This window comes from Etheostoma cragini, chromosome 12 (genome assembly GCF_013103735.1).
Source record: "Etheostoma cragini isolate CJK2018 chromosome 12, CSU_Ecrag_1.0, whole genome shotgun sequence".
Lineage (NCBI taxonomy): Eukaryota > Metazoa > Chordata > Actinopteri > Perciformes > Percidae > Etheostoma > Etheostoma cragini.
The window spans coordinates 399,569-420,005 of NC_048418.1; the positions used below are offsets into that span (position 1 = coordinate 399,569).

Below are 20,437 nucleotides of genomic sequence, written 5' to 3' on the forward strand. Positions count from 1 at the left end.
GAGGTCCAGACCAGAGGAAATGTTCTTATATCAGTGAGTTACAGAGGAATCAGGAGGAGAGGAGACAGTGATGACTGTTGGTTTGGATATAATGATCAGTCCTGGAGTCTGGTCTGCTCTGATGATCGTTACTATGTCTATCACAATGACAGAGACTCATCCGTCTCCGTCCCCCGTGTCTCTGGTAGAGTAGCAGTGTATGTGGACTGTCCTGCTGGCTCTCTGTCCTTCTACACAGTCTCCTCTGACTCACTGATCCACGTCCACACCTTCAACACCTCATTCACCCAGACTCTCTATCCTGGGTTTAGGTTCTGGTCTCGGGGCTCCTCAGTGTCTCTGTGTCCTGTGTAGGACGGAGTGTCTCCTCCTGTCTCACTGTTGATCAGCTGAGTCTGGACAGGAATATGTCAGCTTATTATTATGAACCAATGAATGAAATGACTCAGGATGATTGGACAGATTCCTCGTGACCAATGAGAACTTCTTCCACTTCCGGTCCTTTAAAGGTCCAGTGTGTAGCGTGTGGTCACGTGATGCAGCTGAGGTAGAAGGACGCATCTCTTGAGGCTCTCCAAGACTTTATCTTTAAAAACACTCTTTAAAAAACCCTTTAAAAAAAAAAAGGACAATGGACAATAAGATAAGTTGACAAGTGTGCATAGTTCATCATGTGAGGAGGGACGCCAGCAACAGGATGGCGCACGGTCAAGTGCAGCCTATTGGAGATAAACGCTCTCATACTTCAGGAGATACAACATGAGCCACGCTCTCTCCGGTACGTTGGATACCACGACAGAGGAGATCAACGAGTCCATTTCGGGGCTGAAGTCTGTGCTCGATAACCTGACATCCCGTGTCACCGAGGCGGAGGAACGCATCGAGGCGGCGGAGGACCAACTCACCGAGCTGGACTCTCGAGTTGACAAGGTAACTAAGGACAATGAGTACTCTATGGAGAAAGTTGAGTCACTTGAGAACTAAAGCAAACGCAATAATATCCGTGTCCTTAACGTACGAGAGGGTTGTGAGGGGAGTGACCCAGGTACATTTTTCACCAACTGGTCATGACCGAAAGAACGAGATCCAGGGTACAACCGGCCAAAATATGTTTCCTCAGGAGGGGGGGGGGAGCCATTTGAGGTGGTTCGGGCATCTGGTAAGGGTGTCTCTGAGGTGGTCCAGGCACGTCCAGCTGGGAGGAGGCCTTGGGGAAGACCCAGGACTAGGTGGAGGGACATCCAGCTGAGGGGAGGCCTCGGGGAAGACCCAGGACTAGGTGGTGGCACGTCCGGCTGGGAGTAGGCCTCGGGGAAGACACAGGACTAGGTGGAGGGACGTCCAGCTGGGAGGAGGCCTCGGGGAAGATTTAAGACTAGGTGGAGGGACATCCAGCTGGGAGGAGGTCTCGGGGAAGACCCAAGACTAGGTGGAGGGACATCCAGCTGGGAGGAGGTCTCGGGGAAGACCCAAGACTAGGTGGAGGGATAGCTGGTAATGTGGCTCGGGAAAGGGAAGTTTGGGGTCTCCTGCTGGAGCTTCTGCCCCCGCGGCCCGATACTGGATAAGCGGACGAAAATGGATGGATGGATGGATGGATGGATGGCTGCCGACTGTATTGGGACAAGAGCACTTTGCCGAGTCGCCTCTAATAAAGCGAGCAAAGAGGATGCTTGCGCCAAGACCATCCGCGGAGAGGCCAAGGGCCTTGTTGAACCGCCGAAAAGCTGGTTCATGCCTTTGTCTTCTCCAGACTGGACTATTGCAATGCACTTCTCATTGGGATCCCTTGAAAGAGTCTGCAGAGGCTTCAGTACATTCAAAACTCTGCAGCTAGGATCCTGATGAGAGTGCGGAAACATGAGCATATTACCCCCATTCTCCACCCTCTACACCGGCCCCCCATCTCCACCAGGATTGAGTTCAAGGTTTCCCTCCTCACACATCAATGCATCCATGGACATGCCCCTCCTTACCTCAAAGAACTTATCAAAGCACAGAACACCACCCGCTCCCTTCGCTCCACTCACTCAACCCTCGTCCACCTTCCCAGAACCAGACTCAGGACAATGGGAGATAGGGCATTTTGTGCTGCTGCCCCACCTCTGTGGAATGCCCCCCCTGACACCTTGAGGGCACCTCAATCCACTGAGTGTTTTAAAAAAGGCCTTCAAACATTTCTTTTTAGCAAAGCTTTTGGTCCCCTTTTAGATGTTTTTTATCCTCTCTTCTAAGAATAGCTTTATTTTTTATTTTTTCAATTCTTTCATTTTTGTTTTATTTTTGTCTTTTTTTACCAGTAGCACTTTGAGATTTATTGATGAAAAGTGCATTATAAATAAAATGTCTTATTATTATTATTATTGAAATGCTGGGAGAAGATACGGCTGCAAAGCTATCCAGGAAAAACAAAGGTGCCGTAATGTACCGGAATACAGCGGTGATGTTTTTCCTGACCTGAGTGTTAACCTGGTGAAGCGCCGAAGGGAATACGACCGGGTGAAGAAAGAGCTGAGATCCAGATGTCCAACCCTCGTGTTGTCTTCCCGTCAAAATTGAAAATCAACACTTTTGTTGACGCTTTTTATTCAATGTTTTAACTTTTTCTTACGTTTTTGTCCCTTTTTTCAATGTTTTGTCAATTGTTCAATGTTACTATTTGAATTTATGGTCAATAAACCTCATTTATAGGAAATTATCCCTAATGTTTGAGTTAGAAAAGCAGAAATTAGGAATTATTGAGACTAAAATTAAAGGAATGGATGTTGATGATAATCACAGACTGGAATATGTCAACTTTTACTCAATACTATTTCAAAAACACTTCCATTTGTTTTACAATGCTATAAAATTGAACAAGACCCAAAATTAATGAAAGTAGAGATGTAGAATATTCTCAGAACAATAGTCACAAAATGTATAATTATGATGACGAGGTGTTTGTGTAAGATATATTTCTAAAAGTTGCGGGGGGCAACAAAACATACTTATAGGACGTGGTTTCAGTTTCTGTTTAGATCCTGCTCTGGACAAATGGACTAAGACCATTTCCAGGTCAAAAGCAGCCGAGATCACTCAAACATATATGAAAGATCTGAATCTAACAGACATTTGGAGGCAGATTCCCCCTCAGACTCAGGATTCCTCCTTTTACTCATGTCCTCATAAATCCCACACTAGAACTGATTTGTTCTTATTGTCCTTGCGGCTATTTCATAGAGCATTAGATGCTGAATATTTATCTAGAACTTTATCTGATCACTCACCATGGACCTTGTTCATTTTGTTCCCAGATAAACCCAAAACCCCCTATAGGGAGCGCCGTGGTCCCCTTCTCCTCCAGAGAGCTGGTTTCTGCACATTCATAAGGGATCAGATGAAGTTGTTCTGAGAAACAAACTGGGCCTCCGCTCCGAATAGTTTTATTTGATGGGATCCATTAAAGGCCGGTCTGGTGGGACAGATAGTCTCCTCTACAAAAGGTAGAGGCTCTAAAGAAAAAACTTAAATATACAATAAGTACTCATAAAAAAAGATGGAAGCTGTGATCATGAAATTGTAGAAATGCCGTTGACTTGTGTCATGTTTAGTTTGGAGTTCTGTCTCTTTTCACAATAAAAGCATGAAGTTCCTGTGAGAGTTTGTGGTCTTTCTGTTTAACTTTTAAAGTCTGTGAACTCCAGGATGGGGGGGGGGGGTCATCGAGTGCTCTCTACTTGTTTGCTATTCAGGATTTATTTCTAATTATTTTAGTGTTACTTTTAATAACATCCAAATAATAGACTGTATATATGAATATAATAGTAATATTTACGGTCTATGATCTGAACTCTTTCTTAATGAGATGCTGCGGATGTTTAAAGGTTGATCCGCACAACTACATGGAGGGTGCAGTTGCATTATGGGTAATATACACACAGCTGCCCAAGTACTAACCAGGTACACCTAAATATATTTATCTTAATAAAAAATCCCTCAGATAGAAAGATCTTTTATTGTTATGTTTAAATAATTTTTTTCATTCATGAAATTTCACAAACTTAAAATTATGGTGTTATTGGTGTGTGTGTGTGTGTGTGTGTGTGTGTGTAACTCTAACATTGATTGAACATCGGCTCCATCTACTGGATCATTTGCAGTAATTGCCTTACTGTTTATTTACCTTCATGGATGTGTTTACATGTAACTTTATGTACTTCTGTGTATATGTATACACTTTATTATATATTGTAATGGAAAGTTACATTTAAGCATGATTTCATATATCCTTGGGTATTATTCATCCATTATTTATATGAATCATTACTCTGCTTTCCAGTCATCTGACTTCCTTCCATTCATTGTGTGTGTGTCCTCCCTGAAGAAGAGTCCCAGCTGAGACCACCACCATCACACCAGTTGGAGGTCGGGGTCTTAACGTCTGAAGGACACAGTTGTGACGAGCGATGTTTACCGATAAGGGTTCAGGGTCAAGAAGATCTTCTATCTGTACGGGACCAACGGCACCAGGTTGTCTTTGGCAGCTGAGATAAATAACCGCTAGAAGACTTGGAGACATGAGGGACAGAAGTAGAAAAGACACAGACACTGGTCAGGGACAGGTAGGGTTGGCTGTGGTGGGCCATGCAGAAACCTTGATTGCTAAACCTCTTCCCAGACCCTTCTCTGTGCAGGCTGCTGGTCTCCTTTCCCTCACTGAAGCATGTAGACTGCCAGGCTCATCCCAGACTATCTACACGGACTCCAGGGGGGCTTTTGGAGTAGTGCAGGACTTTGGGGCAGTCGGGAAACACCAAAACCTCCTGAAATATGATGGTACGCCCATGTTGCATCATCCACTGATCAATGACCTTTTGACCTCCATCACAAGTAGGCATATGGAAATGTTCTGCCCCCACTGGTGCAGCTGATGCCGTCTTCACGGTAACGCACGTGCTGACATGGCTGCAACAGCTGCTGCACATCTGCCCCTTCCGGGAGAGGAACCTTTAGCTTCCACCACTGATGATGTTCCACTTCCAGGTTCTGGAGCTGCGATGCAAACACACGCTACACCACAGGAAAGACTACAGTGGGAAAGTGCTGGGTGCCACTTTAACGAGGGGGTCTGGCAGGGACCATGTTCTACACCTTGCCCTCCACACCAGTTCTTCCCACATTACCTTAAGAACCTTGAGGCTTTTTCCAAAGGTCTGCCAGGCTCCTGCAGGTTGGACTCTGTGGAGGTCTGCAGGGTCCTGCAGGTTGGACTCTGTAGAGGTCTGCAGGGTCTGGGCCACTCTAGGTTTTAGTTTGCTTTCATGATTTTCTAGACTGTTGTTCCTCCATCATTTAATAATGAACCTTAAAGCTCTTATTGTGAAAGTACTTCCTGCCAGGTGGCGTTGTGACTCATCAGGAAATAACTCACCTGAGTTGTTGATGGCGGCCATTTTGGACTGGTTGAAGAAACAGTCCAGTGAGGCTGAGACGTAGTTCTTTCTCTCGGAGTGGAGCTCCAGATGAAGGGTTAGGAGGTAAGATACACTCTCATTTTAATGTGGGGGGGAGGGTGTGTGTGTGTGTGTGTGTGTGTGTGTGTATGTGTGTGTGTGTGTGTGAGACTTCAATCAGTGAACTATTACCTTCCAAAAACGAGTGGAAAGTCCCTGGGGACAAAGTCCGAGCCTTTTTCCTGCTGTCAGAAATAAAACTGTCATATCCACCAGCGTGAAGTCAGACCCAACAGGACTCTACTGTTTCCTCTGGAGCTTTTCAGAATAAAATGCAGGGACTTAAATGCCTCTGTGACTGTTGTAGTGCTATGTGGACAAGGAGGCCCTGGACAGGAAGTTGAGACTGAGTCTTAATGGAGTCTTGTCTCCATTAGAGGACAGAAAGATTAAGTGGATATGACACATGCCTTTGGTGTAGGAGATCAGGGTTCGATTCCCACTGCCATACATCAGCCAATGTGTCCCTGAGCAGGACCTGTAACCCTAGTGTCTCCAGAGGCGTGGGACCTCTGCCTTGTCTCTCAGTTGTAAGTGTCTCTGGATGAAAGCCTCCGCTGAAGGACATGCAATGTAATGTAATAATGAAGGACAGAAATCATACAGCCACCAGCTTCACTCTTTATTATCTGCTGGATAGCTTCTAGTTTCTGGAGATCTTCCTCTCTTTCTAACAGGACCCATCAGAGACCAGACCCTGCTGAACCTGGGCCCAGCTGTGTGTCCATGAAGACTCACCGGTCCAAGGAGACACCCCCACTTTAAACACAAGGAGACCTGTAATGGACAGGCCAATTAAAATGGAGGAGAGAAGGAAGAGGCGAAGACAGAAGGACGGGGAGGACCAGATTGAAAGCCGAAGACAGAGGTGAGTTGTTCTGAAACCTCCAACCACTAGGAGTCATGTTGTCTCATTGGGGGGGGGGGTCTTCTTGTAGAGGGTCTCTGTGTTTCCAGCCCACTGTAGCCTGTCGTCCAGGTCCACTCTCCACACTCCAGCCGGTCTTTCATGAGACTATTTAGCAGCGGCACCGTGGCCCCGTCCGGAGCTAAGCCCCGCCCACGATAATTGTGATTGGTCTAAAGAGATGCTGATGAACCAGAGCTCGTTGTTGTCCCATCCAGGAATGCTGTGAGGACTAGTCAGACCTTCCTCTTCAGAGCTGTGGAGGAGGAAGGTCTGACTATAAGAGACTACTGAACATCAATCAATCAATCAATCAAACTTTATTTCTAGAGCACATTTAAAAACAACCAGGTTGACCAATGTGCTGTACATAGACATGGAACAATAGACAGAATACAACACCAGACAAATACAACATACAGTTCTCATGCTGTATTAAAAGCCAGGGAATAAAAATGTGTTTTAAGTCGCGATTTAAAAACCGGAAGGCTGGGGGCCAGTTTGACATGTAGAGGCAGCTCATTCCAAAGTCTCGGGGCTGTGGCCGAGAAAGCCCGATCCCCTCTACTCCTCAGCCGTGTTTTAGGGGCAACAAGAAGAGACTGGTTTGCAGACCTTAAAGATCTTGAAGGAGCATGTGGCTTCAACAGCTCAGTTATGTAGACTGGAGCTAGTCCATGGAGGGCTTTAAAAACAAACAATAAAATCTTAAAATCAATCCTTAAAGTAACTGGGAGCCAGTGAACAGAGGCAAGGACAGGGGGGATGTGATCTCGCTTAAGAGTCCCAGTGAGGAGACGAACGGCAGCGTTTTGAACCAGCTGTAGTCGAGAGAGGGAGGCCTGGCTAACTCCTACATACAGAGCATTACAATAGTCAAGGCGTGTTGTAATAAATACATGTATAACCCTCTCAAAGTCTGTGAAGGATAAAAAGGCCTTAAGCTTGGTAAGAAGCCTCAGTTGAAAGAAACTTGCTTTCACAACAGAATTGATCTGCTTCTCCATTTTAAAATCACAATCCATTTTTACACCCAGGTTTGTTACAACAGACTTAACATAGGGTTGAAAAATGCCTAGGTCTATTTGTGAGACATCAGAGGTGCCACTGGGTCTAAAAGCCATAACCTCAGTTTTACTCTCGTTAAAGTTTAAAAAACGTAGGGCCATCCAGGCTTTAATATCATTAAAACAGTCAACTAATCTTGCTAAAGAACTACCATCATTTCTCTTGATGGGCAGGTAGATTTGCGAATCATCTGCATAAAGATGGAAGCTGATGTTGTGTCTTTTTAAGATACATCCAAGGGGAAGCAGATAGAGTGGAAAAAGAATTGGCCCGAGAATCGAACCCTGTGGAACTCCACATGTGAAGGACACGAAAGGTGAAATAGAGCCACCAAAACTGACTTGACCCTGACGTGACCCCCTTGAAGACATGACCCTCAATACATGTGTTTTTCTATCAGGACCCATCAGAGACCAGACCAACCTGATCCTGATTCTGATCCTGAACCCAGCTGTGTGTCCTTTGAGAGCGACCAGTCAAATGATGAATGGATTAACTTTAAAGGAGATCAACCCTCTGCTGGAAAGAGGTCAGCTGTTAATAATATTATAATATTACTGAGTCATGTTTTAACTTTTATGTCTCCAGAGACGTTTTTGGAGTTTATTCTCAGCATCTTTCTTCTTCACATATATTTATATTCTCCATCTGAAAGCTGTCCAGTTAAACCAGTCTTCACCTCTAGACTTTAGGTAAATACTGGATCTGGTCTGGTCCTGTATATTCTCTGGTGTCTGAGCTTTTGAACCCAGTTTTTTGTCTAGTTCATTGAACTTCTTTGTATTAGTCTTGTTTTAGTCGCTGCTTGTATCTGCAGCAGTTTTTGTGTCTGAATACTAAAAAGTTTATTTCCATCCCTGATGGTCTTACTCTCTCTGTAACAGAATCCATCAGAGACCGGACTCTGCTGGACCTGAACCCAGCTGTGTGTCCTTCAAGAGTGACTGGTCATATCAAGGCCTCATTGACTTTAAAGGGCAACAACCCACTGCTGGAAAGAGGTCAGCTGTTAATAATATTATAATATTATAATATCATAATATTGCTGAGTCATGTTTCAACCGAAATCTGAGTTTATTTTCAGCATCTCTCTGTCATCAGCCACTCTTTCACTGTGCAAATAACTAATTAGTAGTCTACATACATACATACATACCCGGACACTCTAAATGTTGTTGACCGATCATTTATTCCAAAGGGTTTTTTTCATAGTTAAAGGTTTATTGTTATTTTCATACTGTTTTCTCTTTACTGTAAATTCTATCTTTCTTCTTCACATATATTTATATTCTCACATGTGAAAGCTGTCCAGTAAGACCGGTCTTCAACTGTAGATCTCAGTTGAATATTGGAACTGGTCTGGACCAATGGGGGGGGGTTCAGATGTGTGTGCCTCAAAGTGCTTCTTCCAGGGTAACTTTATGTGCAGGGTCAGCAGTCCTCCCCTACAGACACGTCATCTAAGCTCTTCTCCCCCCTCCTGAATCAGCTGATGGTTTGCCAAAATCGTTTTGAAGCCAAAAGAAGGTTTTTCACCGTTAACTCCCCAAACTACTTCTTCTACCTTCTAATGTTTACTTCCATGACTACAGAATCTGCAGACATCCTGCATTATTATCCCAGTCTGCTGCTTCAGGAGTCCTTCAGGACAACCATGCTGGAGCCCTTGTTTACTTCTTAGTTCTTTCTGTACATTCACAGTTTGGTCAGCAGTACCACCAACTCTTTACTGTCAGGGGAAACCATCTGATTCTATGTTATATTCAACACTTTAAGTCACAGGACCTTTACCTTGTTTGTGTCTCTGTGTGGACAGACATGATGGCAGCTAATTCTTCCTGATTCCTCCACAGTGTGGACCAGGAGAGCTCAGAGGGTCCCAGTGATCAGCCTGCCCAGCAGCATCAAACACAACTGGACTCCATCTTTATGGTCTGTACATGTACACCAACTACTTTTACATCTATTCTGTTCCCAATCATCTCCATGCTGCCCTGTTCAGACCAGAGGGTCCTCGGTCTGTTCATCATGGATCTGGTCTGCTCCCATGATTTCAGTCTGATTGTCATTCATATAATCTTCTGTTCCAGCTGCTGGAGGAGGACATTGTCACTTTTGTGAAGAACGAGCTGAAGAAGATCCAGAAGGTTCTGAGACCAGATTACCCAGAATGCTTAGAGAGTCAGAGGGAGGGTAAGGATGAAGATCAGAGGAGGAGCAGAGAGGCGTTTCTGAAGATCACACTGCACTTCCTGAGGAGAATGAAGCAGGACGAGCTGGCAGACCGTCTGCAGAGCAGTAAGAGGATTCCTCTAAAGAGTTAACTTGCTGGACTAATGGGACGTTTACTAATGTCTCCAGAGAAGGGTCAGAGTATGTTCCTGTTTCTTTATAAATCACCTACTGATCTTCTTTGTTCTGTATTCATTCAGGAAGTCCAGCAGGAGTTTCTCAGTGTAAACTCAAATCTAAGCTAGACAGGAAGTTCCAGCGTGTGTTTGAGGGGATTGCTAAAGCAGGAAACCAAACCGTTCTGGATCAGATGTTCACAGAGATCTACCTCATGAAGGGAGGGGCTGCAGGGGTCAATGAAGAACATGAGGTCCGACAGATTGAAACAGCATCCAGGAAACCTGACAGACCAGAACCAACAATCAGACAAGAAGACATCTTTAAAACCCCACCTGGAAGAGATAAACCAATCAGAACAGTGATGACAACGGGAGTGGCTGGCATCGGGAAAACAGTCTTAACACAGAAGTTCACTCTGGACTGGGCTGAAGGCAAAGCCAACCAGGACATCCAGTTCACATTCCCATTCACCTTCAGAGAGCTGAATGTGCTGAAAGAGAGAAAGTTCAGCTTGGTGGAACTTGTTGATTACTTCTTTAGTGAAACCAAAGAAGCAGGAATCTGCAGGTTTGAAGAGGTCCCGGTGGTCTTCATCTTTGACGGTCTGGATGAGTGTCGACTTCCTCTGGACTTCCTCAACACTAAAATCCTGACTGATGTTACAAAGTCCACCTCGGTGGATGTGCTGCTGACAAACCTCATCAGGGGGAATCTGCTTCCCTCTGCTCGCCTCTGGATAACCACACGACCTGCAGCAGCCAATCAGATCCCTCCTGGGTGTGTTGACATGGTGACAGAGATCAGAGGGTTCACTGACGCCCAGAAGGAGGAGTACTTCAGGAAGAGATTCAGAGATGAGGAGCAGGCCAGCAGAATCATCTCCCACATCAAGACATCACGAAGCCTCCACATCATGTGTCACATCCCAGTCTTCTGCTGGATCACTGCTACAGTTCTGGAAGACATGTTGAAGACCAGACAGGGAGGAGAGCTGCCCAAGACCATGACTGAGATGTACATCCACTTCCTGGTGGTTCAGTCCAAAGTGAAGAACATCAAGTATGATGGAGGAGCTGAGACAGATCCACACTGGAGTACAGAGAGCAGGAAGATGATGGAGTCTCTCGGAAAACTGGCTTTTGAGCAGCTGCAGGAAGGCAACCTGATCTTCTATGAATCAGACCTGACAGAGTGTGGCATCGATATCAGAGCAGCCTCAGTGGTCTCAGGAGTGTTTACACAGATATTTAAAGAGGAGAGAGGACTGCACCAGGACAAGGTGTTCTGCTTCGTCCATCTGAGTGTCCAGGAGTTTATGGCTGCTCTTCATGTCAATCTGACCTTCACCAACTCTGGAGTCAACCTGCTGGCAGAAGAACAAAAAACATCATTAACACAGTTCTACCAGAGTGCTGTGGACAAGGCCTTACAGAGTTCAAATGGACACCTGGACTTGTTCCTCCGCTTCCTCCTGGGTCTTTCTCTGCAGACCAACCAGAATCTCCTACGAGGTCTGCTGACACAGACAGGAAGTAGATCAAAGACGAATGCGGAAACAGTAAAGTACATCAAGAAGAAGATGGATGAGGGTCTGTATGCAGAGAGAAGCATCAACCTGTTCCACTGTCTGAATGAACTGAATGATCGTTCTCTAGTGGAGCAGATCCAATGGTACCTAAGTTCAGGACGTCTCTCCACAGATAACCTGTCTCCTGCTCAGTGGTCAGCTCTGGTCTTCATCTTACTGTCATCTGAAGAAGATCTGGACGTGTTTGACCTGAAGAAATACTCTGCTTCAGAGAAGGCTCTTCTGAGGCTGCTGCCAGTGGTCAAAGCCTCCAAAAGAGCTCTGTACGTGGGATTTATTCATCAATAAATACTCTGCTATCTTTTTATAACAGGAGTAAATAATAAATAACTTCCTGTTGTCTCTCCAGGCTGAGTGGCTGTAACCTGTCAGAGAGAAGCTGGGAAGCTCTGTCCTCAGTTCTCAGCTCCCAGTCCTCTAGTCTGAGAGAGCTGGACCTGAGTAACAACAACCTGCAGGATTCAGGAGGGAAGCTGATCTCTGATGGACTGAAGAGTCCACACTGCACACTGGAGACTCTCAGGTCAGACCAACTTACTGTTTGTCTTTAATTTGAGATGTTTTTATAAACTTTAAGCTTTCTTTCATTTAAACAGCCCTTCTCATGTCAGGACTAATTTCAGAGTATCTTTGAATAATTCCTAAGTATTTTGATTTTATTTATAATCATACATCATAAAGCATGAAATATGAACTGCGGCTGAGATCTAGAAATTCTTTGTTTTAATATCATATGACGTTGAAACCTGGTTCATTCTTGAATGGTTATCTACAACTTGTTTGGAAATATCAGAATTTAAACTGACAAAGGATTTAATCTAAATATACAAAAAGTCCAGTCTCAACATTTAAACATATGTGTTATCCATCTTGTTTCCTGTTGTCTCTCCAGGCTGAGTGGCTGTAACCTGTCAGAGAGAAGCTGTGAAGCTCTGTCCTCAGTTCTCAGCTCCCAGTCCTCTAGTCTGAGAGAGCTGGACCTGAGTAACAACAACCTGCAGGATTCAGGAGGGAAGCTGATCTCTGATGGACTGAAGAGTCCACACTGCACACTGGAGACTCTCAGGTTGGATCAACAATAATCTTTATAAACACTTAATTGAAAAATACTTTGGAAATATATAAGAAAAGTAAATGTTTATGAAGTATTTTATTCTGAGGCTAATGAATGATTCATTAGCCCATTCAACTGATGACCATTTAAACTCTGACTAACTTTAGTTGATAAACAGCTGACGTGTAGTTTTGTGTCTCTTTATACAATAAACTCCAACAGTAGTTACTAATTATATAATTATTATTTTCTAGAACCAGAGGTACTTTTCATAAGGATTTTTAATCCATTTTAATAGGCTTTTGTTTTTAAATAATTAAATACCAAAGATGATTTTAAAGATTATTCTAAATCTGGACTAAAATGTACCTGGACTACAAAGAAAGAACTAGCACATGGCTCCACGTGTTGACAGAGGCTTCCTGTGTGTTGTTCTGTGTGTTTCCAGTCTGTCAGGATGTCTGATCTCAGAGGAAGGCTGTTCTTCTCTGGTCTCAGCTCTGAGCTCCAACCCCTCCCATCTGAGAGAGCTGGACCTGAGCTACAATCATCCAGGAGACTCAGGAGTGAAGCTGCTGTCAGCGGGACTGAAGGATCCTCTCTGGAGACTGGACACTCTCAGGTACACACACTGATCAACATAAAGGAGATATTAGTGTAGGAAGTCTTAAAGGAGAACATCTCCTGGAACTAAAATCATAACTCCATTTGTTAATAGATTATGTAAGTTGGACAGATATCTGTTTCTGGTTTTAATAAACATAATTTTTCCATCTTTCCTGGGATCAAACCAGTTTCAACTCAACAGAGAAAGGACCAGGACAAGTTTAGCCTAGCTTAGCACAATGCAATGTGCTTTTCTGTGTGGATGAAGCTTAATCTCCTCTTTAGGCAGACTAGTTATCTGGAGGTTTAAATGTCAGCTGCCCGTGCTGCATGGCTCATGTTATCGTTTAGAGACGGACTCTGACGTCTGGACCAGTTATTTCTCTAAGGTCCTCTTGTGCTGGGAGAGGACGACTCTAGATCCAAAAAGTCCCTCAAATACTCTTTCCTGGTTCCTGCAGTGCATACACTGTGTGTGTGTGTGTGTGTGTGTGTGTGTGTGTGTGTGTGTGTGTGTGTGTGTGTGTGTGTGTGTGTGTGTGTGTGTGTGTGTGTGTGTGTGTGTGTGTGTGAGAGAGAGAGAGAAAGTGATGTAAATGCAAGAAGAGGAGGCTGCAGATTCAGAGAGAGAGAGAAAGAGGTTCAGGAGGAGGAGGATGAGGAGGCCAGTTGTAATGCCAATTTGTTGAAATAAAATAATTGGAATATATAGTATCAACATAAAATGTAGATATAGTTTATTGCAAAACAATAAACACGATCTTGACTTTTTCTTCATACACACAAATATAATAATTTACACAAATTGCCATGGCTGGTGATTATTTCCCATTTGCATATTAGAAATAATCTCTGGTTTTAAGTGAAGGGTCGCTAGCTGTCTGCTTTATGTCACTGTTGCAGTCTAAAGGTTTCTGATTGGCTAAATATGAAACATGTATTAATTAAGTTACGTGAAAGATTAAAAATAAAAAGTTGTTTTAAACGTTTGAGCATCTGTTCTGTCTCTTGAATGCACTTTATAAATGTGGAGGCTGTTGTAAATACATCCATCTCCACTGAGCCACGCAGACCCCTGATTGGTTATTAGTAGTATAGGCTATATGCTCCTGATTGGTTATTAGTAGTATAGGCTATATGCTCCTGATTGGTTATTAGTAGTATAGGCTATATGCTCCTGATGATAGAGACTGGGGGGTGTGGGGGGAGGGTCTAGAGTCATGTTGCCCGGGGAACATGAATTTGTGAATCGGGCACCGAAGATTCTTCTGGGTTATAATGGATTTCCAGGTTGTTGTTCCTGTCTCAGATTTAGATCAAACCTTGTTTATACCAAGAATGTGTCCCAATACCAAGGCCTGTCTAAATCATATGTCTTCATATTTTCAGTTTCACAGCCAGGAAATCACATTATTTGGACATTAATATAATGGAAGCTATAATTCAGGTTAGAGAGAGAGAGACAGGTTAGAGAGAGACAGGTTAGAGAGAGAGATAGATAGAGGGAACCCAGCTGTGTGAGAGAGTGATGTAATGCCCCCCCCCCCCTCCTTTCAGGGTGGAGCCTGCTGGAGTCAGATGGTTGACACCAGGTCTGAGGAAGTGTAAGTGTGTTTTTAATTTCATTCATCAGACTGTGACATCACTCATTCAACCCTGTGATGTCATCACCAAAGAGCTGATTGGTTAATAACTGCAGCTGTGTTGTGTCTCGTTCTCTCCGTCAGATTCCTGTGAACTCACAGTCGACACCAACACGGTGAACAGGAAACTCAGACTGTCTGACAACAACAGGAAGGTGACACGTGTGGAGGAGGATCAGCCATATCCTGGTCATCCAGAGAGGTTTGAGTCCTATCATCAGCTGCTGTGTAGAGATGGTCTGACTGGTCGCTGTTACTGGGAGGTCCAGACCAGAGGACGGGTTCATATATCAGTGAGTTACAGAGGAATCAGGAGGAGAGGAGACAGTGTTGACTGTGGGTTTGGACATAATGATCAGTCCTGGAGTCTGGTCTGCACTGATGATGGTTACTATGTCTGTCACAATTACATAAGAACCTCCATCTCCTCCCCTCGTGTCTCTGGTAGAGTAGCAGTGTATGTGGACTGTCCTGCTGGCTCTCTGTCCTTCTACACAGTCTCCTCTGACTCACTGATCCACCTCCACACCTTCTACACCTCATCCACTCAGACTCTCTATCCTGGGTTTAGGTTCTGGTCACCTGGCTCCTCAGTGTCTCTGTGTCCTGTGGAGGACGGAGAGTCTCCTCCTGTCCATCACTGCTGATCAGCTGAGTCTGGACAGGATCCCCCTTCAATGAATATGTCAGCTTATTGTTATGAAGCAATGAATTAAATAATTCAGGGTGATTGACCAGATTACTCGTGACCAATGTGAACTTCTTCCACTTCCGGTCCTTTAAAGGTCCAGTGTGTAGCGCGTGGAGTTGTTCATTATCTTTTCATCAATATTTACCGGGGTTGGCAACAAAACAAGGCTCATTGACTTAGCTATGGTGTCATCAGCTCCTGGTACAAGTGTCTGTTTGGCACTTACCGGGATCCATACCTTCTCAGGCTGGGACTCTACAAGTGTCTTTAATGGCGAAGGCCAAAGAAAGGCTTTTCTGTTGCTTGTAAGAAAGAGGAATATCTGAGTGCATTTCCAAATCTGGGTAGCAGTTTTAAACTACACAAGTGTACCTTTGAGCAATGTTGCACATATGTGTTCCACCTGTATGGCCAGTCATCTGCCGAAAATGTGAACGATGCAAGACACGAAGCATCCTGCATGGCGTCGTCAGCTTTGCCAGAACTATCCACGCTCCCGACAAGTGACGCCCTTTACCAACACTACACAAGGGCAAACTACCAAGCAGCCATAATGAGACATTCTCTGAAAGGTATGATGTGTGTCCCTTCACCCGTTGGCAATGGATGGCACCTTGAGGATGGTGAGTTAACAGAGACCTGGAGGACTAGACCTCCTGCCCCTGAAAGGTTGCTGCAGGCAGTCCACTGCCGTTGCAAGCATAGCAGATGTGAGACAGGAAGATGTCCCTGTATGTCTGCAAGACTGTTGTGCTGATTTATGTCGTTGCCAAAATTGTGCAAATGTTTTCCAGGAAACAGAGGAAAGACCTTCATGGGATGATGGCTCTGATAGTGATAGGGATAATACCGATAAGTAAATATGTGCTGTGTTATAATTTAAGTTGATTTTGAGATGTAAAGAATCTATTTTAGAATTGTTGTTTTTGCAGCATTCAACATTCGGGGGACAGGGTAGCATTTTGAGTCATTTCAGCCAACTTGGACCAAAGTGTGCTTATATTTTATCTTTCTGTGATTACAGAGTACCTACTGAAAATGTTGACGTATAAAACATCACTACTAAATTCATGTTTAGGGTTAATTTAAGTTTATGCCAATCCGTGAGGTTGAAGCATATTTTTTAGAAAAGTGCCAGATTTCATGGTCTACATTCCCACTTGAGTATATAATGCACCAGAACCTGTCTCCTGTGATTAGGTACATGTAGAAATGTCAGATGAGACATATTTTGTGTTGATAAAATGAATATAATAAAGTTACAAACAAAACCAGCAGCATGAGAATTAAATTTTTTTAAATTCATAATTATATACATTTTATGAATTGTGACAAAAAGCTGCAGGGTATTTTGTGGAGAACTTTTAACATAAAGCTGATAATGCAAAAATTAATTTAGAAGTAGTGCCCAGGGTTGGGATAGAAATTCATATTCTATCCACTTTTTCCTAGTTCACCTTATGACCTATTGGTAAAACTTAAATATCTGGATTAATAAAAATACAAAACCACAGCTTCTTATATAATGCCAGCCTTAAGGTTGGGGGTTCGATCCCCGGCCCTGCAGTCCCATGGTGAAGTGTCCTTGGGCAAGACACTGGACCCTGAGTTGCCTCCGATGCCCCATCGGAGTGTGAATGGTGAATGGTTCCTTTACTATGTAAAACCTCTGAGAAGTCATTAAGACTAGAAAAGTGCTTTATAAAATAAATAAATACAGTCCATTTACATTTCAAAAATTTGTAAAATTCAGAATATTAAAACATATTTTTTTTATTTTGTTACATATTTTATTATTTCGGTTATGAATGTATTTGTGTAATTTATGTATTACATATATGAAAAAAATATATTTTATTTACATGACGCTATAACAAAGGATTCTGGTTAAAAACATAAGTGTATGCATATGAATAAAAAATTATTCATAAAGAGCTAATAAGAACTATAAAGTTACAATTCAAAGGATAAAGTACACAAAATAAATAAATAAAACAGTCTGTTATGCCAGCTGACAACAAACAAAGGATGTCCGCATGTAGCCCAGTACGAAGACAGGCCAACCCTTCTCCATCCCTGGTCCTACCTGGACCAGGAGGTAGGTTGTACTTTGACACTTTTACGTGACTAAAAAGCTTGAGTTGATATTTCATCTTCTACAGAAGTCTCTTTGAAGCATAGTATCTATACTTCTAGCTGAGTAATGAATGAATTGGCTCCATCTACTGGATCATTTGCAGTAACTGCCTTACTTTTTAATAACCTTAATAGATGTGTTTCCATGTAACTTTATGTACTATGTGTACATGTATACACTTTATTACACATAAAACTTCTATCTGTACACAGTAGTCAGACGTTACCGTGTCCATCTTTGTTTTTAGCTGGAACCTTATGTCTGTTTCTGTGTTGAAAGCATAGATGGGAAGTAACAAAGTACAAATACGTTGTTACAAAGTACAAAGTACAAATACTTTGTTACAAAGTACAAATACTTTGTTACTGCACTCAAGTAGATTCTACAGATATTTTTACTTCACTATTTATTTTTTTGGCAACTGTTTACTTTTACTCCTAGCATTTTACAAAATTGCTGTCTGGAGGATGATCAGTCCAGATTGTGTGTGTGAGTCCTTGAGAACTGTAAGTCATCTAACTTACAATCTGTTGTCAGTTCATTGTATTGGTCTCTAGTTTTGGCAAAGTTAGAGTTAGCTATTGATGTTGTTGTTTGTGTTCTTCACCTGTTACCTAGGTTATACCTTACCTGTCTTACCTAGGCATTAAGATGTAATGGTAATGTAATGTAATTAATAGTGGGTGTATTGTTATTATTTACTAACATATATGATTCCCATGCATTGTGTATGGTAGCCTTTACAATGTTGTTTATTTCTTTGCAGAAACACACACATACACACACACACACACACACACACACACACACACACACACACACACACACACACACACACAGAGCCCGTGTTTGTCCTGATGCTTGATTGTAATATCAAAAGAGAAACGTTTTCTCCGTCTGTGTTTTAACAGATACACCTGGGGCGAAGTTGGAAACCAGAATCAGCTTTAATCAAGTCCTCATCTAGTCTTCACTAAGTTTACTATAATTTCACTCGAGTTAGTTATTATTTTTGTGTCATCAATACCAAAAGTAATCTAATTAGATGGAAATATACACAGACTTCTCACAGAATCCCAATTGAATTCATATCTTGCTACTCAGTCAGAATCTCATTAACCTGGAGTCACTGTCACAATAAACAGGCTATATGTTTTATATATATATATATATATTAGGCCTATTGGCAGACAGGCATTTAAAATGTAGCCAATGGCGTATAAAGAATAAAGAACAAAGAATAAAGAATAAAGAGCCTTTTTTCTTGTTCACTGAAGTTTCTCATCGTGCACTCTGGTAACATGTGTCTGGTCCAGGTAGATTTGTCATTCATCAGCTACTTTTACTTTTATACTTAAAGTACATTTCCAAGCCTGTACTTTGTTACTTTTGCTTGAGTAAAGAAGTTAAATCAGCACTTCCACTTGAGTACGGGAAGTTAGTACTTTTGCCATCTCTGGTTGAAAGCAACACAAAGTCGGACTCCACTTCCCTTTCTTGGCCAAGAAGTGTTGCAGTAGTCAAGTTAATAGTTGATGTGCAGACTCACCGCTGTGTGATACCCCTTATTGATCCTATGTCAATACCCCTTGTTGATCCTATATTGATACCCCATATTGATCCTATGTCAATACCCCTTGTTGATCCTATATTGATACCCCTTATTGATCCTATGTCAATACCCCTTGTTGATCCTATATTGACACCCCTTATTTATCCTGTCAATACCCCTTATTGATCCTTTGTCCATACCCCTTACTGATCCTATATAAAGACCCCTTATTGATCCTATATGGAGACCCCTTATTGATCCTATATGGAGACCCCTAATTGATCCTATGTCAATACCCCTTATTGATCCTATGTAGTGAGGAATATTCATCCTAACACCTTCAGCCACTAAATCAATAAAACGGATCCATCCCAACAAGTTTAATTTTTTTTTTTAATATTTGTTTTGCATTTTACTGTAAGTAACTGCTACTGTGTCTCAGTTCCTCCCCGGTCTTTTGTGGTTATCTCTGTCTCGTGTTTTCCCAGTAAGAGTTGGTTCTGCTTCCTGTTTTGTTTTGATGGTATGGTTTCCTATCTTGTCTAGTTTGCTTTGCGCCTGTCTGATTGTCCTGACCCGCCCTAATGTGATTCACCCGACGTCTCACCTGTTCCCTGTTACCTCGTTACTTCTTGTATTTAACCTCTGTGTTCCCTTTGTCTCTGGTCTGATCCTTTTGTCCTGTTGGAGTGTTCCTGTCAGCGTGCCTTCTCTTCCCTGCGGTGTGTTTTTCCCTTGGAGCTTTTTTCCGGTTTGTTGTCCAGTCTCTTTTCTCCCGTTCCTGTTTTTGTTTTCCTCGTGGCCTTTTTGGGGCGGACTCCATGGCCCGCCGCTTCAACCTTTGGCATGAGGCGTGGCACCTGATGATGGTGCATTGGGAGGAGGTGGAAAGGGTGAACGGTCCTCTCCCGGAGCCAGAGGAGACCAGTCCCCAGGACCAGGCGCGGACCAGCCCTCACCGGGAGTTGGCTCGGACCATCTCCCCTGAGCCAGCATGCCGTTCTCCCTCTTCCCAGCTCTTGGTCTCTCACATGTGTCCCGGCTCGTGTGCTCCTCCGCGGGCTTACTCTTGGGCTCCCTTTTGTGCCATTTTGGTGGGCTCTCGTGCGCCCTTTCACGGACTCCCTTGTGCACCTTTTGGTGGGCTCTCTCGTGCATCCTCTCACGCCTCCTGGTTCCATTTCTTGCGTCCCTCTCTTGTTTCTTGTCCCTATTGTCTTTCTTGCTTCCCTTGTGCCCTTTCTCGTTCCTTTCCTTGCGCTCTCGTGCCCTTTCCTCGTGCCTTGCCCTTGTGTCTTCCCTCGTGCTCTCTCTTTGTGCCCTTCCCTCCCCTGCTCTATCGTCTCC

The 20,437-nt window shown here is 43.4% G+C and overlaps 1 protein-coding gene across 9 annotated transcripts in view; it reads left to right on the forward strand.

The window, feature by feature from the left end:
- Window positions 1–20,437, forward strand: part of LOC117953907 (NACHT, LRR and PYD domains-containing protein 12-like) — a 57,664-nt gene that overhangs the window by 2,162 nt on the left and 35,065 nt on the right. The window contains exons 1-11 of one of the 9 annotated variants that reach the window (XM_034887342.1): window positions 5,369–5,516; window positions 6,170–6,360; window positions 7,868–7,996; window positions 8,352–8,468; window positions 9,321–9,399; window positions 9,558–9,765; window positions 9,900–11,670; window positions 11,757–11,930; window positions 12,910–13,083; window positions 14,625–14,671; window positions 14,795–15,384. In XM_034887342.1, the coding sequence (XP_034743233.1) occupies window positions 6,275–6,360; window positions 7,868–7,996; window positions 8,352–8,468; window positions 9,321–9,399; window positions 9,558–9,765; window positions 9,900–11,670; window positions 11,757–11,930; window positions 12,910–13,083; window positions 14,625–14,671; window positions 14,795–15,357 (3,348 nt within the window). In that variant the 5' untranslated portion in view covers window positions 5,369–5,516; window positions 6,170–6,274 and the 3' untranslated portion in view covers window positions 15,358–15,384. Of the gene's footprint in view, window positions 1–5,357; window positions 5,517–5,998; window positions 6,023–6,169; window positions 6,361–7,867; window positions 7,997–8,351; window positions 8,469–9,320; window positions 9,400–9,557; window positions 9,766–9,899; window positions 11,671–11,756; window positions 11,931–12,909; window positions 13,084–14,624; window positions 14,672–14,794; window positions 15,385–20,437 lie in introns of those variants that run through there. The other 8 variants (XM_034887343.1, XM_034887335.1, XM_034887337.1 and 5 more) reach the window with 8 other exon arrangements.